Below are 25,082 nucleotides of genomic sequence, written 5' to 3'. Positions count from 1 at the left end.
ATCTAATTTTAACTCAACTGAAACAAAATGCAAGAATGGAAAAATTAAACTGAATGTTAACTCACTAGCTTGCTTGTGGAAAGTAAAAGGCAAATGGAAAAACACCAAGTATGGGTGTTGGGGAAGAAGTCTTGATTGATGAATAATGAATGAATAATTTATTCACATCTACCATATGTTTGCCCAGCTTTTTTATGAATATATCTAAATGCCAACTTAAAACAAGAAGGGAGAGTGATTTGGTGTGAATCTGTGCTGGGGCTCAGTTGAGCTTTCCAGCTATAACTCAAACCAGTCTCTTTCGCTCTGCAGATACCTGAAGGAATTCCGCACAGAGCAGTGTCCCCTGTTTGTGCAGCACAAATGTACTCAGCATAGGCCCTACACATGCTTCCACTGGCACTTTGTTAACCAGCGTCGTCGCCGATCTATCCGCCGTCGGGATGGCACCTTTAACTATAGCCCTGACATTTACTGCACCAAATATGATGAGACCACAGGGATCTGCCCTGAAGGAGATGAGTAAGTTACTCAAGGCTGTATTTTACTTGACCTGACGGAAAGTCCAGTCCATATTAACAGAAGAAAATTCATAAATTCAGCTTTTAAAAACTTTGAGAGGAATATATATATATTCCTCTCAAAGTGAAAGGCTGTGTTTCAAAGTTTTGTGCTTTGGAATAATTCTAGAGAAATTTGTGAGATTTATCATAAAATAATTGTTTAGAGGATTGAATCCTTACATAGGTCCTTAATTTACAAGTGGAATTATTTTCAGAAGGAAACAAATGCTGGATTTTCCAACCCTGATGACTGTTTATCTAAAATGATTGTTGTTGTTTTTTGGTTGGAAAGCATGTTTGAGATTTTAAGTTTCTACGAGCTCTTTCTTTTTCTCCTTCCTCCTTAGGTGTCCATTCCTGCATAGAACTACTGGTGATACAGAACGGAGATACCATCTACGCTACTATAAAACTGGAATCTGCATCCATGAGACTGATTCAAAAGGAAATTGCACCAAGAATGGCCTTCATTGTGCTTTTGCTCATGGACCACATGACCTACGTTCTCCAGTTTATGATATCAGGTGGGTAGGGAATAAATTTTGTGATATTTACTTGCTAAATCTAAATGGAAATCCTGGAATGTAAAATGGAGGTAAGAGTAACTGCAGGGAAGGGGAATGGAGCAGGGAGGGCAGAAGAACCCTGTCTCTTTAGATTTTTTTCCCCTTTCCAACAAGTCTTTACATCTGCTGGAAGAGAGAGACTGTCACCAGTTTTTCCTCTTCTCTTGGATACTGGAGAGGAGGAAAACTAAGCAGTGGAGGTTAGTAGGAATAGCAACTTCATGGAATATGTTCCTACCTGAGCCTTAAAAAGAAAAACAACTTTGATTGCTTGGCCTATTTTATTTTCCCTTACCAGCCAAACTAAAAATGGTCGTGGAGCTATAGAGCCCTAAGGCATGCATAGGAAATTGAACTGTGTTTTCCATGGGAAAACATCACTTTTTTTCCCAGAACAAGAGGCTGGCACTGAGATGGAGGCTTCGTGGTAAGAATACATACTCAACAAACGGCACACCATTTTGTGGATGTGGCCCCGCGGGCTGTTGGTTGAGGCAGATGTGTGAATGAAGTCAAGTCATCATCAAGCATCTGTGAATACAGTTGGAGGTGCATGAGAAAGAAAAAAATCTTTTTTCATTCTCCTCACCCAACTGCTTCTTCCATGATGCAGCCAACAGACATCTGGGATCTGAGGGAGAGGAGATGCCCAAGGGGAGAGAATAAAATCAGAGGAAACAGTTAAGAGCTGTAAGCTCTGCAAATCACCCTTTCCCATTGCAATTTTGGTGGTGATGGTTTATTTTCCTAGGCTACCTTTTACCTCAGCTTTTAGTAGGAATCTAAATGTTATATAGAAATATTTTTTTCAAAAAAGCCAATAGGCACATACGTTTTCCTTTGAGTATCTGTACCTGCATAATTATAATTCATCTATGTTCCCCAAGGGAGCTTCAGGCCATGGAAGCTTTGCAGAATGGTCAGACCACATCAGAAAGTGGCATAGAAGGTCAGTCTGCAGTTGCTGCTAGCCATGCTATGATAGAGAAAATACTCAGTGAAGAGCCAAGGTGGCAAGGTAAGTTCCTTGGTATTTTACACAGTACTGAATACAATTATACTAGAATTAGTCTATCCTCTAAAAAGCATCTTTGTATAGGAGTAAGTACGCTTAGGATTTTAATTGACTAATTATACTTATTTTTACAGACACAACGTATGTTTTGGGAAACTACAAAACAGAACAGTGTAAGAAGCCCCCACGCCTCTGTCGCCAAGGTTATGCCTGCCCTTATTATCATAATAGCAAAGATAGAAGAAGGAGTCCTAGAAAACACAAATACAGGTACAGTGCTTCAAAACCTGGTTATAAAGGGCCAAGATTTTACATTTTCTTCATTTGGATAGTAACTTTACTCTAATCTCAGTGTAATAAATACATCAATCATGGTGGGAAGATTGCATTTCATATTAAATAGTTAATTCACTATTTTGAGAGATGTTTCAGGGCTCAGCTATAACCCAACTACATATCTATAAATATTGGCTTGGGCCAATTTGAATTAAATAGAAATGATTTCTTTTAGCATTCTTTGATAAAGTGCAATTTGTCCTTCTTGAGGAAGTCTAGCAAACAGTAAAGGTACTCAGTGCCAGAAATTAAGCTATATAAATATTGTAGATACAGTTACTCTGTTTGGCTCAAAAATTATATGACTTTCTAATTTGTTCCTTTTTCTGCCTATTGCTAAAGATCCTCCCCATGCCCTAGCGTGAAACATGGAGATGAGTGGGGAGATCCTAGTAAGTGTGACAATGGAGATGCATGCCAGTACTGTCATACCCGTACAGAGCAACAGTTTCACCCAGAGGTAAAGACTCTTCCTTGTTGGGCATTTACATAGACAAATGCAGCAATTACACAATTTACTGAAGATGATAAACAATATAATACTCATGCTAATTACTGTTTCGATTGCCTCGGAGGATGATTTACACCAGAAACTAGTTGAGGGAATACATTGGTTTGTCTTCTTGGTGGCTTTTGATACCATCAAGCATGGCATTCTACTTGACCATCTGGCAAGATTGTGCCTTGGGAACACTGTTTTGCAACAGTTTTGGTCCTTCCTGTCAGAAAGTGCTGCAGGGGGACTATGGTTTGACCTTCTAGACTTATAGTGGCCCATAGGGCTTGGCTTATCCTCCTGTGCTGTTTAAAGCTACATGTAACTTCAGAAGGAACTCATTCAGAGCTGTGGCAACCTGCTCAATTGCTCCCTACTTTCTAATTTCAAGATGCAACTGGTCTCTTTGAAGTTTGCTCATTTTGATAACAGACTGGATGACAGAGAACAAGCTGAAGTTAAATCCAGAAAATGGTGGTGCTCTTAATAAGGAAACTCTTTAGTTAAGGAGAAAACTAGACTCTGAGGTGAAGCCTGTTCTGTAGCCTCATGAAGATATAGAGGCTTTACAGTCAGGGAAAAGCTTTCTCGTGTGTGCTTCCCAGGCTATGGAATGACTTCCCCCTAAAAAGAGCTGGGTTTTTATTTAAAAAGATTTATGTTTTATACATGCATGTTTTATTGTTTGTTTGGAAATATAATGTATAGATTCAATAATATATAAAATATGAGTTCAGTGCATCCTGTTTACAAGCCTTTCTGTTGTTTAGAGATTGTGAAATTGCTTAGAAATTCACTAGAAAGATTTAAGATTGGGCTCCCTGGCAAGGGTGCTTCTGAAATATACTAGAGAGTTCCAAGTTGAGGACAAGGCAGATTGATGGGAAAACAGCTTTCCAAAATCCCAGCAATTTAAAACAAAGTTGGGGATGTGAAAGGTCTCACAAGGAGTCAAAAAACAATAAGCTCAACTGTCCCGGAAAGAAGATGGCATGTGATCATAGTGACATGTAGGAACTATGCCAAAGCCATGTATGGTGGAAGTGCCAGGAGGGTGTGGCTAGCAAATGATCCAGGACATCTGGATTGATTTCCATGTAATTGAAAAGTTTTCTTCTGAATTACTTCTTTTGCTGAAAATGCATTGCCTAAACTGAAATAGGCTTCCTGGTTAGCTCCATTTGACGGGACAATCTTTGAGTAAATTGCAAAGATAATTGACACTATGGTTCTACATGCATATTTAAGGATAAACCCTTAGAGGTTCTATGTAAATAACCATAGATTATTCTATAATTCAGCCCATATATTATGTATATGTATGCATCACTGGAAATAGTTCTTTAAAGATCTGAGGTATAATTCTATACATATTAATTTCAAACATAGGCTGGGGCTCTGGTTTATATGCAGCCTTCAGTCAACCAGAGTCCTCCAAATTTTATTTTTAGAATGGTTGTTGTTGTTGTTGTTTGCCTTCAAGTTAGTCTGATTTCTGGAGACAGCCTGGATAAATCCTTGCAGTTTTCCTAGCAAGATGTTTAGAAGTGGTTTGCTATTGCCAGCTTCTTAAAGCTGAGTGAGAGTGACTGGTCCATGATCACTCAATTAGTTTCATGTCTAAGGGAGGACTAGAACTTAGAGCCATTCAGTTTCTAGCCTAGTGCCTTAAACCATCACGCCACTACTGGCTCTCTTTTTTGGAATGACAGGCAGGAAACATATATTATCCATATCTAAGCGATCGAGTTAATTAAATTATATTAAATTAAAATTTATTTATTTTAGATCTGCCTATTTTGTGCTTTGTTTTTTGGAATGCTGCCCATCCCAGTATGCTACTCAAAGACCCAGCATAGCCTCGGTCTCCAAAGACTTATGCAGTCTACATATAAAGCATATCCGAAACATCGAACTTTTTATCGTACTTCTTAATACATTGATCTCTTTCTAAATCCATTGCAAGCAGCTGAGTTTGAGCAGCTTCATCTTGTCCCAACTTTCTTTTTTGTTTTTTTATTTTTCCCAGATCTACAAATCCACAAAATGTAACGATATGCAGCAATCTGGCAGCTGTCCCAGGGGACCCTTCTGTGCCTTCGCACATGTAGAACGTAGGTGGTCTTCTCTTGATGTAGCAATATTCTGTCTACTGAGTGTTGTCCTGAGTGTTGTTTAGAGTACAACATTGCTTACTGTATTAAACAAGGCAAGTACAATTCTAAGCAACCAAACTTCCTTCTTCCCCATAATTAGTTATATGGGGGGACCTAAAAATAATATGTAGTGAATTTTATTTGAGACTGCATTTTTTTTACAAGGTAGTCTTCAGTCATCAGATGGTTGATAGCTCTGCGCTTTGTTCTCAAAGCAGAAGTGACACCCAGTGGCTATTTAAGGATACTGTGAATGATACTGTGTACTATTTATTTTGAAGTTGTAATTTGCTATTGGTATGATTTAATTCTGGGGAACAAAAAGGAACAAGTGTTGTTGTTTTTTACTATATTGTTTCTCATGCTCTTCCTTCAATTATGAAACAAGGGCATGGTGAAGGAAAAAATGCAAACAATTTTAAAGCTTTTGATACTGACTGCTTCCCAACAATGAAGATATCTACAATTGCTTTTGGAAATGCCTAGAGCATCCAGATGTTATGATTCAGTCATCCGTTTTTATTGTCTATTTTCACTTTTTAACAAGGATAATCACTTGAGTCAGAAAAAGTTGGAACAGAAGCACAAACCTTCAAGAGATCATTCCCTGAACCCCTAGTTGCCATCATAGACAGGGGTGATTTTTTCACTCCTAAATGTGCATCACTTTTTGTACACCCCAAATCCCAGAATTTCAAAGTATTCTGGATCCATGATTTTTCAGATTAGGCCTCTTCCTGTCCACCTTTTGCATTGAGGATAGGATAAAGATTGTCAGCCTTTTCAAATAGACAATGGGGATATGCAAAGCCAAGATCTCATGAAAGAACTCACAGCAGATAGGGCTTGTGTTTTGAGGGTTTGGCTATTTTTAAGCTCAAAAATAAATAAGTAGACTACTAACTGGTAAACAATTATGTGATCATATTATGTCCACGTTGAAAGATCAGTTATTTTTCAATCATAAACAAAAGCATTTTTAATTTTTGAAAACATACATAGTTTGGGGGTTGATTACATTTTTTTATTTCAATATGAACCTGCTTTTACATTAGAGTTACTTTTAGGTCTTTTCAGGCGATATGAAAGGAATTTCAGCCAGACCTTTCCAGTATGATTCAGTTATTTAAAATGTTTATATTTTATTGTTAGTTGTCTTGAAGCCCCTTTAGGGAGAAAGGTGGAATATACATTGAATAAATAATCATAAGTGTAATAAACTAGGGCAGCATAAAGCCTAATTGAAACAACTACTATGAATATGTAACTGTTCTTCTTTAAGACTATTGGTATAGAAAAAAAGGAAGACGTTACATTCTCTGCCTTAGTCTTGTGATGCCTTTTTGTTTTTTCTGTAGTGGTTTGTAGATTGCTGCGTGTGGAAGATCAGCCCTTTAGAAGGGGTGCCAGGCATTGCTGTTTACCCTTTGCTCTTATAGAGTTGTTGTGAACCCCATTTTGTAACTATTTATCACGTGGTTTGTTTTGTTCTGTTTCCTATAGAACCTCCACTTAGTGAAGATTTACAGCCAACGTCGGCTGTCTCTAGCCCAACGCAAGCTGGCCCTGTAATGTACATGCCCTCAGCAGCAGGCGATTCTGTTCCTGTCAGCCCTTCTAGTCCACAAGCCCCAGACCTTAGCAATGTATGTAAAATTGTTACAAAATTCCTCACTGAGCATGTGACACTGCAGTTCTCTCTAAATATAAGCTCTTTCTGAAAGAACATTGCTGACACTTTTTGATCCCAAAAGCTTGAGTTTATGTTTGTGAATAATGGCAACTGCTTCTACATCTTGGGTGTCCAACCTTTCAGCTTGCCTGGGCCACACTGAGTGAAGAGGAATTATTTTGGAGGTGCAGATAAAATGTATAATATAGTGGATGTATATAAATAACACATAATAATGTTAAAAGTTTATGAGTTTGAGGGGGTCACATTATTAGCTGTGTAGGGCTACGTGTGGCTTGTGGCCCACAGGTTAGATACACCTGTCCTAGATAAATTACTGGTTCAGAGCTAGCTCAGCATCTTTGTAACATTTAAATTGCACAAATTATGTTAGTTAGTTCTAGTTATTCCTCCACAGAATCTTGCCACTTTTCAATTGAACTGATCCAAACAATTTTTAGAAGTGGAATTGCTATTACCTAGCATAACTTTTCACCTTGGATGCTTTTGAAGAGTAGATTATAATACTGCATGAGATCTTACACATATCCCAGTCCAAATTTGTATCATACCGTGACACATACTACATATGTAATATAGCTGACAGAAAGAATAAAGCTGATTTTAATTAAAAATATGCCCAAGTGAGTGAACCTGTGTGTCTCCTAGAAATCTGTAGTCCATGTCACATGATGTGTTTCGTTTATCTTTGTACTGTAGGTATGGAATAAACCAGGAACGCTACCAACTAGCCCTACTTCTGCTACAGTAAGTATTCTCTCTAGGGAAAGAAGCATTATTTTGAACTGGGGAACATATTCCCTCCATTATTGTGATAAGCATCTCCAAATTGCCTGTTTTCTGAAGCAGAAGCAGAACATATTTCATGGTTTTACTTCTTCCACTGTGAGAATTCCAAACCATTTTAAATATGAAAACATCAATTTTCAGTAAGAAATGTACTTGATTTTGCATTAGAAATTCATATGATCTATTGAGACTGTGGCAGTTCATGCGGTATCTGGATCTCTCAGAGTCGCAGAAAGCTGTTAAAGCATATGAACTACAGAGAACAATCAAAGTTGCAGTGAAGATATTCTCATCTTTAAAAATATGGCTTTGATGAAAAAATGCTCAATATTTCTAAGAACTGAGGCAAAATGTAATTATTTAGACTTCTATTAAATTGTATATCTTTGTATATCTCAGTAACCTGATTGAATTTAACAGTTTAGCTTTTAGAAGTTTACTATCAGCTGTGATACAGAGGTAGAGAGTGTTATAATCTGATACACAAATTATCTTCTTTTTTTCCTGCTCCTGTTAGATCCTCTGTAGAAATAGCAGTCTTGGAAGCCCATCTAATTTATGTGGATCCCCTCCTGGTGCAATTGGAAAACCCCATAGTTTGGAAAGCATTGGTTTCCCCACAGATTCAGTAACTAGTGCAAGTAGCTATAAAAAGGCACCCGGATTTGAACGGGAAGACCTGGTTGGAGCAGAGTATCTAAAAAATTTCAAATGCCAGGTAGGTATAAAATACTAGAAAAATATATTGTATGTATGTATGTATGTATATATGTATGTATGTATGATATATAATATATTGTTTTCATTAATGATATATATTAGTTCTGGAACCAATTGTTAATACTTCATGCTAGATTTGTAGTACCTGTGAGTGCCTTAATATCTGCAGATAAACCCTTAGAACCTGCCTGTTCATCCTAATTTTATAAAACTACATTAATATTAGTTTTTTTTCTATTGCAACTTGGATGCACTGCAAAATGAAGAGATGCCTCGCAGTATGCTTTTTACTTCCTTGGAATACCTTTTGTATTCCATAAGCAGAAAACCCTTATATGCCACGTGAGCCTAGTAGCATCATTGTTAAAAACTGACTATGATGAATGAATTGAAAGGCATGCATTCCTTTGAAGTAGTCCCAGGCATTCAGAAAAAAAGGAGAAAGTGGCATGGCAAATACCTCCCTGTCTCTGTAATGGTGGTTATTATAAGAGTACTAACTTATGTGAATTGGTTTTAGGGCTGATATGCAGGCAAGTAATGCATACATAATTGTTGCAAACTTCCTGTCATGGATCTCTCTATAGCAGTAGTCCCCAATCTTTTGGGCACCAGGGACCGGTTCTGTGGACAGAGGTTTTTCTGTGGACTGGAGTCGGCGTGGTTTCATGTGCTATCTGCATCCCATGGATGGGGCTTACCTTGTTTGTGCAGACTGGTTTCTGGCATGCTGTGGCCCGGGACCAATCCATGGACCTGGAGTTGGGGACCTCTGCTATATAGTATTGCGGGAATCTAAGAGGTGCAGGTCACGAGAACTTATGTAAACGCAAGGAAGTATGAAGAGGCTTTTGAGCAAGAGATAATGACATTGCTGGAAAGGTTTTGTATTTTAAAGAAAAACAAATCTCAAAAGAATTGGAAGTCTGGGAAAGGACATTCAGAATAAACATATTTGTTCTATTTAATGTCAATTAGACTTGGAAGCTTCAGAAATGATTCATAAAATAGACCAAAATAAAAGTTATGCAAATATAAATTCATCTTTTAGATAAGCAAATGAGAATTTATTCAGAATAGTTCTTGCTAACTGACTGCCTCATTTAATGACCAATGGGGGGGGGATTCCTTTTTTTCTTCAACAATTATGGCCATAATTCAAGCCCATTTCACTGATAATACAGTACTATTATCCTGTATTATGAAGTTAATCATACTGTTTCTAAAGTAATTTGTATCTTTAGGCATAGCCTATCCAGATTTTCCTTCCCCTTCACAGAACTTTTTAAATCTATATAAACAACATTTTCTTCCATTTGTTATCCCCATGTATTTCGCTATCATTTATCTCTTCTAGTTTTTTAAAAGTAGATGTTAAAGAAAAGAGAAAATATCAGTACAATATGTTTTGTTTGCTAGTGTCAGGAATTCCTCTGGCCCTTTCCTTTGTAGTTTACAGAAAGTAACAAAATAAGAGAAGAAGTGCTGTAAACATCTGAAGAAGTTGACAATTTCAGTGGTATGTAATGTCTTTTTCCCCCTTCTAATTACCGCAGCAGGCAAAAATCAAATCCCATTCCATGGAACATAGAACCCAAGAACAACCTCTGTTACAACCCAAGCAGGTATGTTACTCCAGGGGATGCTGCTTAGTTTCTAAAGGCCCATATAGTCTCATGTGTAGATTTCAGTTGGTGATATATGTGAAAAGCTAATTGGAGTTGAAAGGATATTGACACTTTCCTAAGTGTTTGAGAATCAGTCTAGTTTCTTTCAGATTAAAAAAAAAATGAAGTTGGTGTGAATAGATAATTATGAACTCAGAATTTTGAATACTGCTTGGACTAGATAGATTATTGGAGGAAGGTTCGCTGCAGTTCACAAATCTTTAGTTTAGGCCTCCTTTGAATTTGGAATGGCAAGATTATACAGTCTTCATGAATTATATAACTTGATGGTATGATGCAGCTAACAATATACATGAACTGATTAACAATTAATCAGTGAAACGACTTGCTTCTAAAATTTGTGGGTGCTCCGACACTGGAGGTTTTTAGTGAAAGATTGGACCACCATTTGAAATGTTATATGGTTTCCTGCTTGAACAGGAGGTTGGATTAGATGACCTCCAAGGTCCCTTCCAACTCCATTATTCTGTTACTCTGTTCTAAAAGAATCCCAAACAGTTTTCCTTTATTGTATTGTGTTGTATTAAATACTAAGAACCAATCAGCTGCCCTGAGTGCACCTTAGAATTAAAAGATAAGATATAAATGTTAGGCAGAAATACTTACTTTATGACAAGTATATCATTACTTCTCTCTGAATATTCTGTTGCATCATAGGAATACATGAATGTATTTTCAATACATCAATACATGAATTTATTTTCCTCTTTCAGGATATATTAGGGATTCTTCCAGTTGGCAGCCCACTGACATCTAGCATCTCCTCTAGCATTACTTCTAGTTTGGCAGCAACACCACCAAGCCCAGCAGGCACCAGCAGTGTACCAGGCATGAATGCCAATGCCCTTCCTTTCTACCCAACTAGTGACACTGTGGAGTCCGTGATAGGTAATACTGCCTATGCACATTGATGGTGCAGGGAATCCAGAAGAAGCATATCCGTTATGGGTGGGAAGGCTTCGATTGTTTTATTTAGAGGACTTACAGTAGAAACTATGCTTTATTGCTTTGTGACTTGGCTGATGACTTATATTTAGTATGAACTCTTTCATATTTCATAAATTAAATTATAGAACAATCTTACATAACAGGTCCCATAGCTGAATTCTGTAAAAAAAAAAATGGCAAAAACTACACGCAGTCCTTTATCTTTTAAAAGGCTAATAAATTTATTGTGGAATAAGATTTTATACAACAATAAACTTATTGGATTGTGACACAGCTCTGCTGTTTTTGCTAGAGCAGACAATGTGACAGGATGGTCAGTGAAAGATCATGATTGCTCCTAAATCTCTGTGTATATGTGTGTGTAGATCTTGTTTGATGTTTTTCATCATATCCTATATTTCCTGAACTCATAAGTCACCAAATTGGCTCAGTGTGCCATTGTGTGGGCCAATCCACTAAAAATTCAGTCCTGTGACATATATAATCTGTTACTGAGCAGCTGTTTTTATAAATATTTTTAAAAGATGAAACTTTTCCATTTATGACAGCAATAACAAAACATTTCAAGTGCAGATTTTAAAAAAGATTTTACTTACATTTCTGTTTAAGGGTTCATATGTTATCATATTTACATTTCTAAGACTTTCCAAGAAGAGTAAGAGTGCAGATTGTACAAGGATTACCATTTCTCATTTTTAAATGTATTATTATTATTATTATTATTATTTTTATGGTTGATTGCACAGTCAACCAGATTTTTAAACTGGATTTGGCATTTTTGTCCACTGAGTCCTTCCCAAGGACCTGGGAGAGACAAGTATTGTTTAATGATATTAAAGATATCGTCGCAGGATATATTCTGTTCCAAGTAAAGCTGCCTTTTGCAATTGACTATTATTATTATTATTGATATTTAGCATTGGTTGATACATGTCTCTTATTCTCCAGGTAACTTATTATCATTTTAATTAACTGTTGATGTTCTATTACAGGCCTGGAATGATACAAATAAAAGAGACAACTCTTGCCACTAAATTAAAACACTTACGAGGGATCTGGTGGGGAATATGTTTCTTAATTCTAGACAGGGACCTTCTTACACTTTCTAATAGGAAATTGCTGAGGAAATCTGAAACCCTTTTATGTGCTTTCTAAATGCTCTAGAAGTAACCTTCCAGGCAGTACTTTAAAACTGAATATAAACTATGCAGGAGGGTGAGGGAGGGGAACATCCATTTTCAGTATCTAAAATTGTTTATTATTTGTATTGTAGCCTTTATCTTTTTGAAATGACAAGAATGTCATGCATATAGCACAACCCATGCTATGCTTTATAAGACAACATTTGACAAGACATAATACATTGGCTAGGAATACCCCCAGGGATGATCCTGTGCAGGTTTGCTCCATCTCATCCCCAACTGGCAGTGTCCGTGCTACATGGCTGGCTCATTATTGGGCCACTGCTAGCTATAGCCTGTTTCATAGGATATGCTAATTCATTTCCCCTCCCCCCCACCTACACACAACCTCTTATATTACTGCCATACACACTTCCTTCTTTCCACTACCATACTTGCACCTCATTCCTATTGCCATCTCCTCTATCATTAATTGCAATCCAAGTTGCTCTCCACGGTGGAATTCCTAAGTATAGGATTAGCGAATTCCAATCATTATGCATCATGGACACCTAGGTTGCCAGGTGACTGGGACGGGCACCTGTTATTAAAGCCAACCCTGGATGTACTTCTACCCAAGGTCAAGCTGTACAGCAGGTGTGCAGGGAGATCTGTTTTGCATTGCTGTTGTTTCCAGTGTCAATCTATGGGATCAGCTTGATACTGAAGAGACTTCGGACTCAGATCAGGCAATAGAAAGACAATATTGAAAGCTGAATCATTTAAACGACTAATGGCAGCCTTGCATTGTAGATTCTCCGGTCCAGAGCAGTGACATCTCTTTGTAAACTCTTTGGACTTCCCTTTCCCTTGTTGGTCCTTTTTGTAATATATAATTGGTGCCTCTGTCTGGCAGAGTCTGCCTTGGATGACCTGGACCTGAACGAATTCGGAGTGGCTGCCCTGGAGAAGACATTTGACAGCAGCTCGGTGCCCCACACGAGTGGCATCATGATAGGTACATGAAAGCAACAGAGCTTTCTTTGATCTTCTGCCAAGCAGGGTTTGCCCCATCAGCTGGCTGAAGCAGCCTAGCAAGCTCTCAGAACCAGCCCTTACATGACATACTGGTTAAAGGCCAATGCGGGACCTTAGAGCCAAAGGACCCTCATTGGTTAGCAAATTGGAAATATCTTTCACTGGTTTCTGATGTCCCAATTACGTTTACGAAATAGGCATGGCTTATTTTGCTTTACAATATCTTAACAGTGGCACACTAAACATGTTCACAAAATTCTGACACAAAACTATCATGGAAGGGGGGGGGAATTGGTTTAAATAGTAGGAAACAAATTGGATTGGTATCACTGTTCTGCTGTCACAGGATCATGGCAAGGCATGTCGCCACACATTGACAAACTACCGCTTGTGTATCTCATCCCTTGTATGTGGTCATTTCAAACCAGTGTCTTTTTTATTTATTTTTTGCTCCATGTCTGGTTTTCAAGTGAATATAGTCTATGCAACCTTGCTATGTTCTAAGTGTACAAATCCCATTAGTAATTGACAAAACATTTCTTTGTGAACCGAAACTATGTGCAAATCGGTAAGTGCCTTCTGGCTCACTGCTGCCACTACACTTTTTTTAAGGCACATCCCTTAGCTTAAAACCACTTTGGTATCAGATTTTTTTTTTTAAATTACAAAAGAGTTTGCAACTGTCTTTTCATCAACACATAGTTTTATTTCAGCATATCCTGTCCTTATTTCAGCATATCCTATCCTGTGCTTCAGATTTGAGTAGTTCTGCAAATTAGAATTCGCCTGTCATGTGCCCAGTATATGTTCTGTTTTCTCAAAAAATGGTTCTACTTTGAGGAGATAGTATTCAACATCAAACCACTTGGCAGCGATACTGTGCCCATATTGATTTGGGCTAAGATCAGTTTGGAAATAAATAGGGAGAATATGGTCCCTTGTTGTTTTTCCTTTAGAGTTAGGCCTTATTCCTGCAAGCAGCATCCTCTTTGGTTTCATATATATGAGTGAGAAGTTGGTTTTTCAGATTATCGGAAAACTTTGTTGCCTTGCAAGCCATCTCATATACCGTAGCCAGAAGAACAAATTGGTTGGTCTACAGTTGCAACTTTTAGGGTAAAAGGAGGGTGGGAAGTTCTGCGCCACATAGGAGTCCCTTTAGTTTTGAAGCTTTTGCAGGCAGTGCTATGTGTCCTCAAGCATTATTAAAACTGAGAAAAAAATTATTCTTGCAATACTAACAACTTTCATGGGCTAGTGAGTTTGATTTCTTTTCTGTGCCATGCAACTGGGACTCCTCTAGCCAAATGGGAAGGTGATTTACCCTGCTCCCATTCCTGGAGATGAAGCATAAATAATTGCTATGCTACCAGTTTACTGATCTCTTCTGCTAGAACATCTTATGAGTGTGTTTCTGCATGTAGAAATTAAGCTCCGTTTTTTTTCCCTTCGGCACAGTGCCTGAATACAGAAGTCTGTCCCATTTGCTATCTCTTAACAAACTTTTATCCTTACGATGGAATGGGAGGTTCAGTTTGCAAGAATATCTTTGGCATGATCTATAAAAAGTAGAGATGCCATGTAATTCAAATGACTGTCCTTGAAAAATGTACTTCTTAATTTATATGATTTGACAAACACCTATTTTCCCGTTCTTTAAAAAAAGCATAAATCATAATTATATTCTAATTATGATATATAATCATGATATAATCATTACTAGATACTATAGTTGTCATAAAAATGTAGTCTCTTGAACTATTAAATAATGGGGATAGTAGAAAATTAATTTAAATATGTGTATAAATAGTGTTATTACGGAGCTACAAGAATTGAAAATCAGCTATCTAAATATCTCTTTAGATTGTAAGCTGTCTTTTGTGTACTGGAGAACTTCTGATTCTTAACTCTAACCCTAACCCTGACTCCCAGTGTTTTGCAGCTAACATTCATTAGTTTACTTTTTAACCTTCCTTGGCCGTAGAGACAATTTTTACAATACCAGCTCTGAAGGTATAGAAAGGTATAGATTAGAGGAATATTCTGGATTCACCCATCCTTTTACTGGTGCAGAGAGTGAAGCAAACACCTGCTGTTCAAATTCCTGTGCTGTGCTTCCACTCATAGTTCATGGCTTCCACATTCCCATACTTTCTGTGTGTTCTTTGTTCAGGTGGGAGTTTGCTGCAAAGTTCTGCTCCTGTAAATATCCCTGGGTCCCTTGGAAGTTCTGCCTCCTTTCACTCTGCCTCTCCTTCTCCACCGGTCAGCTTATCATCGCATTTCCTCCATCAGTCCCAGGGACACTTAAGCCAATCAGAAAATACTTTCCTGGGGACATCAGCTTCTCATGGATCATTAGGTAAATGCCCAATGTAAGCATGAGAGTATATCTGTTAACATGTTCACTGTCTATGCCATGTAAGTATTTTCCTTTTTTTTTTTTTAAATTAACTTTCATTTGAATGTTCACATTTTTGTTGCCATCTAACATGATGTATTGCCCAGTTTCTGTAAAATTAGACAAGAGTCATTAGATCTAAGGTCAGTGATAGGATTTAACTTTTTTGAACGGGACTACGTTGCAGACAAAGAATGAATCAAATAAATCCAGTACAGATAGTCCTCGACTTAACAACAATTCATTTAACATGCGTTCAAAGCTACAACGGCACCGAAAAAAGTGACTTACAAGCAGTTTACATACTTAAAACCATTGCAGCATCACATGATCAAAATTTGGGCACTTGGCAACTGGCATGTTCTATGATGACTGCATTGTCCCAGGGTTGTGTGATTGCCATTGCAATCTCCCCAGTTGGCTTCTCTGAAGCAAAGTCACAGGGGGAAGCTGGATTCACTTAAACGATGTCATGATTCACATAACAACTGCTGTGTTTCATTTAACACTCATACCAAAAAGGCCATGAAGACTCACTTGACAACTGCCTTGCTTAGCAACCGAAATTCTGGTCCCCATGTGGTCGAAAGTCGAGTATGACCTGTACCATTGAAGACTTAATAACAAAGAATAATTACTAATTGTGCATGGATTTCAGAGGGAAGGCTGAACCTTGAACTCACATCTGATTTAGTTTGGATAGGTGATTTCAGATTGCAGCAAATTCAATCTCAAATATGCAAGTAGACCCATTCAATAGACTGAATGTAGAAGTTCAGTAACCATGTGAACAGCAGTTCAATTCCCCTGAATTCCATTTTTCAATTCTTGACTGAGGGTTTGAACTCTTTAGGAAGATTTGTTGCAATATTCATTTAATGAGTCCCAAACAGGGCAAAACTGGTTACTGATATGTCTATTAATAATTTATAACAACTGTATGAATATGAAATGTCATTAGTTATCAGTTTTAATTCACACAGAATAAACTTGTCATACCTACACTGCTTTCACTTACAAATATGATTCCTATAAACAAATATTCTGACAGCACCTGAACAAAATATTTCTCTTTAGATGTCAATTTTAAAGCAGCATCTGCCTTATTTTTGTGTGAATCTTACAACAGTAGGCATAAAAGCATTCATTATTTGATCAGATGTTCTAACATTGAACTCTAGCATTAAAATGAGGCCTTGGGTCACATTTTGTGTTTAATGAAGGAAGTACTAATAACTAGCGTGTTTCGCAAATTTAAGCAATGTGCTGCTTCTATTCTATTATATATATTATGTACATTAGACTGAGAAATTGAAGAAACATCCCAGAAGAAAACAATAACAAGCCAGGTTTTTTTTGGTTACCAAGGAGACAACACAGGCATGTCCATATAATCACCAGGAATTGAGTTTGATTTGATGGAAACCATATCTTTTTCATTATATGTAACCAATCAGACTCCGAGGTAGTCATGCTGTGAAATACATTCATTGAAATCAACAAAGGAGTTGTAGATAGCTTATTGGTTTCAGTTTGCTAAATTAGGCTAATGTTTTACATCTGCAAACCAATATTTATCTAATGTCCTCTATGTTTGTATAGCATAACCGATTTTTATTCCACAATAGGTAAGACATATGAATTAAAAGATTAAGAATTGACTAGAAATTAAGGATTGATAAAAGAATTAGGCGGGAATGTTGTTTCAAAGCTGGTGAAGAGACCTTAAAATCAAGTCATATGTTTTCACGTGTTCGGTCATACATGTCTGTCGCATTTGTAATCATTTACTTTGAACAAACTCATTGCTCCATATATTGCAACACTTTTGATTTTCAGCACTGTGCAATTGACACACTTTAGTAACTAGGGATGGCAGATCAGGCAGATTGTAAGAGATGATTGCAGAACAGACCGATGCACCCCACTGTGTAAGAAAGGACAGACAGTATTAGGATATGATTGAAGGTCCTAAACAAATATATTACACTGAAATCAATACTTAAACATTCATTTCCCAGGATTCCTTATTCAGTAATACAACTGGATTGATTTTGCTATAAGGTAATTATATCCAGTTCATTAAACTCCTTTCTCTGAAAGGAGCGTACGTATATATCATATATCTGTGCTCGGTTTGCATCATCCGTTATTTATTTATTTATTAAAGTTAAAGTTATCACATACATACAGGGATCTCCAGCAATGAGTATATGAGCTATTCTTATTGCAGTTGTGTACACATTGACCTGGAGGTAGGTCCTCATTTAATTAGAGTGGAACTGATTTCTAAGCTGACATGTAAGGATTGGACTGTAAAAGGGCATCTCACGAAGAGGCTGCCTAAGGCAGAGGGAAAGATTTTCTTCAATGAGTAATTTAGCTCTAGAATTTTTGTTCCTGCAAAAACATAAACAGCTTTCATGCTTACAAAAACAGTGTCAGCAGTAACATGATAGCAAATCAACATGATGAATGACCTAAAATATGTAGAATTTTAAGAAATATTTTGTTATAAGCATATATTTCTTTATGCTTTTGAGTTCTTCTGCAATACTGTGTGCCTTCAATTTAGCAGTTCTGTGTGGTCAATTTATTTCGAGACTATAGCCATGCTTTTTATAGTGTAGCTTAAGCACTGCTGCTGAACAGCAAACTTAAACTGAAAGTAAACTATATATTCTGCGTGGAAAAAAAATATTTTCATGTGCCTGGAGCAGAGAGATACCTACAAAAACTCATTTGATTTACAGCATCTTTCCTTATCTGAGCAAATGTTTGATAAGAAATAGATCCATCCTTGTTCTGCATACTTGCTGGATCACCCTTATATTCTAAAACTAAACACTTCACTCCATTTTTCTGTGTGATCTCTGGCAGACAGCAGGAGAATTAGTTTATCTCCACCAGATATGGAATGGTTGTATGCTGTGATTTAAATGGAGTAGATCCAGAAGCCTACTTTATATCATTTTTAAGAATGAACCAATTTTACCGTATAAATGTTCTCTCAGCAGAGCAAATTAGCCAGTCCTTTTTCTCTTAGAAGTATCACTGGATTTTTACAGTCACACTTTCAATACTATATAGTGGGTGGTATATCTTTTCCCCTTAATATCAGATTCTGTGCCTCATTCCAGTGCCTTATCTAAAGATACATTGATCTGTTGTGATGAAAAGATTTCTCAAATTAACATTTGAGGATCTAGTTGAGGGCACTCTACATTATTTTAAATTGATTGATGCTGAATAACAACAAAACAGAAATAACATTACTATAGTTTAATATACTCTATTATAATTTTTCTGTGAAATGTCCAGATGGACATTTGGTCTGTTAACAATTGTGTATTTGAAATGAAAAGAAAAGATACTGTGATATAACATATATAATACTAGGAAGAGAATGTTGTGTGTATTTTCAAAATTAAGTGGGTAGAGAAAAATTGAATAAGTGCCAACATATATTCAGATCCAAGTTTTTAGACTTCTGGCTGCATCATGAATTAGCTGTATGCTACTTTATCTTGGCTTCTGCCCACAGGAACAGCTAAACAAATTCAAATTCTTCCATCTCTCATTTCCTTAATGTGCGAACTGAGGTCTCTTTATTTCTTTCCTAATAAGACAGAGTTATCAATCATAGTTTGCTGTGTGTTATGATTCTGGCTTCTTTAGAGCTAAATAAGTCAGAATTTTCAATTGGCATTTAATGGATGAGTCTCAGAGGGTTTCTTTAACTGTTCCCACTAACAAGAGTAGCCAATCAGGAGTGGCCAGGTAAAAAAAGACAGCAGGGCAGGGTTTTGATCATGCCAGAATTCTAAAGATATCTAACTAAATATGGCATCAAATGTGGTCCTAAAGATATTAACAAATAAAGTATGAAATAATGGGTGACTGTTTCATTTTGTTCTTAAGCATCTGTGCGCTGATTGCTGTTCCCTGAAGCCTAAGCCTTTACCGAGAGTTTATGGTATATTCGTTCCTCATGTGCTCTGTGTGAATCTGCACTAGGTAATTCATCCTGTATCTATCTACACTGCATTTGTGGATTAAGTGTACTACGAAACTGCTTCTGGGCATCGTTGGCACAAGATAGTCAGCTGCCACTCTTTTTGCTAACGCTGAAGTGGCAGACTGACAGTGCACATACATGCATATCCCTCCCAAACGGTTTTCAGATGCAGTATTGCCCAGTAAAAAATAATGGCAGCATTTTATTCTAGTTTTCAAAAAAATAGTTTGGGACAAGAAAAAAAATGTGAAATAACATGCTTTTCTTGTCTCCACACGAAACAGGTTTAAATGGAATGAACAGCAGCATATGGGAGCATTTTGCTTCAGGAAGTTTTTCACCCAGTACTTCACCTGCATTTCTGTCAGGTCCAGGTGCTGCTGAACTGGCCAGGTTGCGGCAAGAATTAGACGAAGCTAACAGCACGATAAAACAGTGGGAAGATTCTTGGAAACAAGCCAAACAGGTAGTGTGGTTGGCAGGGTGTGTGTGTGTGTGTCTGTGTGGGTGGTTGGTTGGTTGGTTGGTTTCCTAAAGCATTCATGGTAGCCCTAGAGTAATGAGTAATTTGAGATCTAAGAAAGTAGCTGGCATAATTGATTTTGTAATGTAAGTACCCCACAGATCTTTTTACTAATGGACAAAGAAAAAGACTGATATCCTAGGTATGCAGAGGAGTAGATTTCAAATTGTGATGCTAAGCCCAAACATTCTTGAGTTCCTCTGTGATAGAGTTCCCCAGCCTTTCCAGCTTTGCAGAACGGCAGGTGGGAGAGAAGGGATAGTTCTGTGCGAGCATCAGACACATACGCTCGCTGCTCATGCAAATGGAACACGCATGCATACGCCTGCCTGCTGCTTGCACAAGTGGGGATGTGCACACCGTGCACGCTCACCCGCCACTTCTGCATCCCGTTACAACTCAAGGCCCGGTAGTGGGCTGTAGCCTGGGGGTTGGTAACACCTGCTCTATGAGTATTCCTTTTCTAATTTGAATTTGGACTCATCTACCTAAAGGTTTCATGCAGCTTAACTTGTGCTTCACCTCTAAAATGATATTCTCTTTTCCTTCACAGTTCTCCAATATACTATTTGTTTTTATTTATTTGTTAAATTTTTATGCTGCCCATCTCACTGATGCAGCAGTAGTGCAGCCACTTACAATACTATTCTTGACCTAGGGCAGGGGTGTCAAACTGTAGGCTTGTGGGCCAGATGCATCATGCATAGGCCACACCCACACCAGCTCCGCAAAGGGGGAAAAACGTCATGGAATGTCACATGACTGACATACTGTGAAAGTACTCCTTGATTCTTGCTAGGCTGGATTGATTGATCCCTGAACTGGCTAGAGAAATTGCTGCCTGTCTGCTGCTGTTCTCTTCTGTTCAGCATAAAAGCTATGCTAAACTTTTAAGTGTCTGTCTTAAGGAAATCTCAGGGTCCCTTTTGGTCCACAGACAGAGAAGTGCGACTGTGCATGTCCACAAAAGCATGCCGATCGCCTCTGAGCAATCACTATACTCCCCCAGTGAGCTGAAACAACTGGAGTAATTATTTTAAAAGTGGTTTGAAGTGCTGGCCAAGCTGTGGGGACAACATGCTACTCTAGACCAATTCATACATCTATACTTGTAAGAGAAAAAGCAGACTTAAATGTGCATCCTCTTCTCTTGTTGATATTTTGCTCAGCGGATTTTCTCAGAAACACGCCCTGTGTTTCTCTGATCATGTTTATGTTTGAATGGGTTTGTTTTGCAGGAATTCATACAGATAGGAAAATTGATCTGCGTACAAGGCATTTGAAAGGATATTTCAGAATTGACAGGCATATGATGTGTCATCAAGAGATAGAAGAATTCTGACCCCAAATTGCAAATGGCTAGAAATAGCTATTCTTCGTCATATGAAATGATTAAGAGAAGCTACTAATATTATTTTACTTTGGATACACAGGCCTGTGATGCATGGAAAAAAGAAGCAGAGGAAGCTAATGATCGTGCAAGTACAGCAACCCTAGAATGTGAGTTAGCCCGGGAACAGAGAGAAACCTTGGAACTGCAAGTCAAGAAACTCCAGGAAGAAATCGAGCGGATCCATACTGGCCAGGACCCCCAGTTCCTGCGCTCATTCTCTGATTTAGAAAATCTCTCCTTGTCCACACTCTATAATCTCCAAAAACAGTTGCGTGCCAATTTAGAAAGAGTTGATAAGGTGAGTTTGAAGTGGAGGTATGGAAACTTTATATCACATTTAACTCACGATGGGATTTTTTAATAAGTTAAATAAACAATGAAGTTTAAATGTTGGACCCTATCTTTCCTGGAAGGAATAGCAGAAGATTTTTCATCAGGATGCAGCTCTTTCTCAGCAGAAGAGGGAATTTTGGGGTGGGGGGTTAGGGTTGGTGGGGGGCGTGTTCTTCAGGCATGATGAAATACTAGGCAGTTGCTCTTCAGATCAAAGTGAGGCTGGCTTTTTACCTTGAAAATAGGCTCAAGTACCGGTACTCCTCAATTTACGACCGGTTATTTAACTACTGTTCAAAGTTATGATGGACCACCTGTAACAGATTACAGGTTACAACATGACTGCCTTTTGGGCTTACATGACCTCATTTTGGGCACTTGGCAACTGGCTCACCGTGATGCCATTTCCAGCATTCCATGGTCACATCACCATGATTTGCACCATTTTTTGTTGGTTTCCGACTTCTTGGTGCCAGCAAAAAATGTCTATTGGAGAAAATGGATTCACTTAACAATCATCATGTTCATTAAATAACAACAGGGTTTGCTTAACAACCACAGTGTTCACTTAACAACCTTTGTAAAAAGAACAATCCCATGATGCCTTGACTTACAACTGCAACAACTTAAGAATGTAATTCCAGTTCAATTATGGTAATAACTCAAAGACTACCTGCAATGATTAAAATCTCAATGCATTATTTGGTTTCTCTGGTATTGTTTTAAGAGACTAAAGGCAAGGAAAAGGGAATTTTGTCATAATAGTCTTAAAAAAATAATATATTTACAAAAAAATTCTCCGTGTTCTGGTCTTATATTATATTTTAGTAATGTGTAGTGTCTAGTTAGTGCAAATATTGTAGGAAAATCATGGGAAAAATTATGGACCTCTTTCACCCCAAACTGTAAATAGTCAAAAGGTACAGTATACATTTTCTTTGCATAGGCTTCCCCTCAGCCTTTAGTTTATTTTGTTTGAAGTTGAGGAGGATGAGGATGAATTCAGTCATCTGTCAAATAAAAAGCGTCTTTCAGTCTGCTTTTATTCTTGGCAGTAGTTGGTAATCTATTCTACATTATGGAGTAGTAACTCAGTCTCCCAAGCTGCTAGTGGCTTTTCAGTAGTGACCTTTAACCTTGGAGGGGAAGGGTGCTTATATTCCCATTTTTACTTAGACAGCAGAAAGTTCCCCAAATCAAGCAAAAACTATATCATCCAAACCCAGCAATTGTTACCATATTTTAGGGGTTGCTAGGGAGTGCCAAAGTTGGATGTAGGCAATGGATTTCCCTCCCCACCCACCCACCCAATATTCTTTATGGTTGCAGACCAGGCCATTTTTCATCTAATAGTTTCCTGGATCAAGGGGTTAGTATATCAAGGGAGACCATTTATTTGACAGCTCTGCTGAGCTGCAAAATAAATTCTGGAAAGAGAATAGAGAAGAAGAAAGTTACCTACACCAGTTAGAGTAGGGGTATGGCCCGGATGCGTCACATGCTTGCCCCACCCCTGCCCGGTTTAGCAAAGAGGGGGGAAAGTCCCGATACGTCACATGATGATGCTGTGACGACGCAAGTTTGACACCCCCGAGTTAGAGGAACAGAAGACTGGATTGTTACATAGAAAACTGAGCTAATGAAATAGTCCTTCTGTCTATGGAGATTCTCAGTCATCCAGGTCATGGTTGTCCCAAAGGTGCTTTTTCAAGAGGCAACTGGGCTTTCTGGATTTTCTTTGAAGATGTTTTGCTTCTCATCCAAGAAGCTTCTTCAGCTTCAGAGCTGAAAACCAGAAAGTCCAGTTGCCTCTTGAAAAAGCACCTTTGGGAAATGCCTTTCTCTTTTGAAACCCCCTCCCCCAGCCCCTTGGACTATCTCTGGCTCCTTCAGTAGTTGCTTATTGAAGATAAAACAGTTGTCCCTGAGGGCCATTCTGTTTTACTAACAATCCCCCTTGTTTCTCCTTTCTCCCACCCCACTTCTTCTCTTTTCAGGCAGTGTTTCAGTTGCAGTCGGTGAAATGCCTCAAGTGCCAGGAAGAGAACCGGGTGGTACTACCGTGCCAACACACTGTGCTGTGTGAAACATGTGCCGAGGAGGGTGAATGTCCCATCTGCCATCCCAACAGGCCACATGCTCTCCAGTCGTGACTGTACTAGGACATTTGTTTAGCATATCACATAGAATTTTTAAACTTTTTCAGACATATATATTATATATATATATATATACATATATATATATACATATATATGTCTATATATATATATCTGTGTGTGAATGTGTGTGTATATATGTACGTATGCACACACACACATAAAAACAAAATATTAGTTGCAGAGCACTTTTTTAATACTTTGCATCTCCCATTTAAAGGATCCCTGCTCCCAACCCATGCAGTCCCATTAATTCTAACACATTAGGGACTTTTAGAGCAGTTTTTTAAATATAGATCAAAGGGCCATTTGCAAAATCTGTTTCTCCTCCCTCCCTTTTTTAATTAGGAAGTAATCTTTTTTTAGCCTTTTCTGGAGAGATATTTAGAGGGAGGATGAAGAGAGTTTGCAAGTGATTTCCAAGCTAAGGATTGGGTTTGGGGGGAAGAGAAAAGATAGAAATAAATTTTCAATTCATTTCCTTCTTTCATACTATAGTATTTAGCATTTTTATTTGTATCACAACCATTACAGGTGTGCAAAGCCTTTGAAGCAACTCTTTTGCAATGCACAAAAAGGCAAGACATCTTTCTTTAAATTGCTAAAGCAGCTGTATCTTTTGCAATGTTCACTCCAGGAATGGCTTTCAAGGCTGCTGGGTAAATCTTGCAAAAGGATAATTTGTTTTAACAATTAGAAAGAGTGATGCTTTCTTCATGCTGTGTGCTTTCTGAAACACTTCTTTCACAGGCTTTATGCAGCCATAATAATCTTACCCGTGCTGGTCAGTAATCCCTGCTTATGAGCCTCAATGATTCAGCATTCTTGTGGCCTCCAGTATTGTGAAAGTTTCTTGACTTGTCTCTTGGAAAACCAAAAGTTCCTTTTTTGAAAATCATTTTGCATACTTCTTTAATTCTGTCCAAGGAATAAAAACACAAAACACACTGTAGAGGTGAGGCCAATGTTAACATACTTTTTTTCATCAGCATTACTCTGCAGTAAGACTTTGAGAAACTTCAGTAGCACTTTTGAGTGGGACCTTGTAAAGAAAAAGTTTAGATTTGTAATCTGCATTATCATGGAAATGGAGAAGAGTTTCAGAATCAGGCTTTGATAATGGAGC

The 25,082-nt window shown here is 37.9% G+C and overlaps 1 protein-coding gene across 3 annotated transcripts in view; it reads left to right on the top strand.

Moving 5' to 3' along the window:
* Positions 1-24,451, top strand: part of UNK (unk zinc finger) — a 59,654-nt gene extending 35,203 nt beyond the window's left edge. The window contains exons 2-17 of one of the 3 annotated variants that reach the window (XM_026667478.2): positions 313-522; positions 911-1,087; positions 2,017-2,147; positions 2,279-2,414; positions 2,823-2,940; positions 5,006-5,090; positions 6,636-6,778; positions 7,525-7,572; positions 8,132-8,332; positions 9,891-9,959; positions 10,736-10,910; positions 13,008-13,109; positions 15,303-15,491; positions 19,917-20,014; positions 21,505-21,762; positions 23,795-24,451. In XM_026667478.2, coding sequence (XP_026523263.1) covers positions 313-522; positions 911-1,087; positions 2,017-2,147; positions 2,279-2,414; positions 2,823-2,940; positions 5,006-5,090; positions 6,636-6,778; positions 7,525-7,572; positions 8,132-8,332; positions 9,891-9,959; positions 10,736-10,910; positions 13,008-13,109; positions 15,303-15,491; positions 19,917-20,014; positions 21,505-21,762; positions 23,795-23,950 — 2,296 coding nt within the window. In that variant the 3' untranslated portion in view covers positions 23,951-24,451. Of the gene's footprint in view, positions 1-312; positions 523-910; positions 1,088-2,016; positions 2,148-2,278; positions 2,415-2,822; positions 2,941-5,005; positions 5,091-6,635; positions 6,779-7,524; positions 7,573-8,131; positions 8,333-9,890; positions 9,960-10,735; positions 10,911-13,007; positions 13,110-15,302; positions 15,492-19,832; positions 20,015-21,504; positions 21,763-23,794 lie in introns of all 3 variants that reach the window. The other 2 variants (XM_026667477.2, XM_026667479.2) reach the window with 2 other exon arrangements.
* Positions 24,452-25,082: the final 631 nt, after the last annotated feature.

Source organism: Notechis scutatus, chromosome 2, assembly GCF_049901735.1.
Source record: "Notechis scutatus isolate UNSWTSFEM ecotype Mainland chromosome 2, rNotScu1.2, whole genome shotgun sequence".
NCBI lineage: Eukaryota > Metazoa > Chordata > Lepidosauria > Squamata > Elapidae > Notechis > Notechis scutatus.
This window is presented reverse-complemented; position numbering and strand designations above follow the sequence as displayed.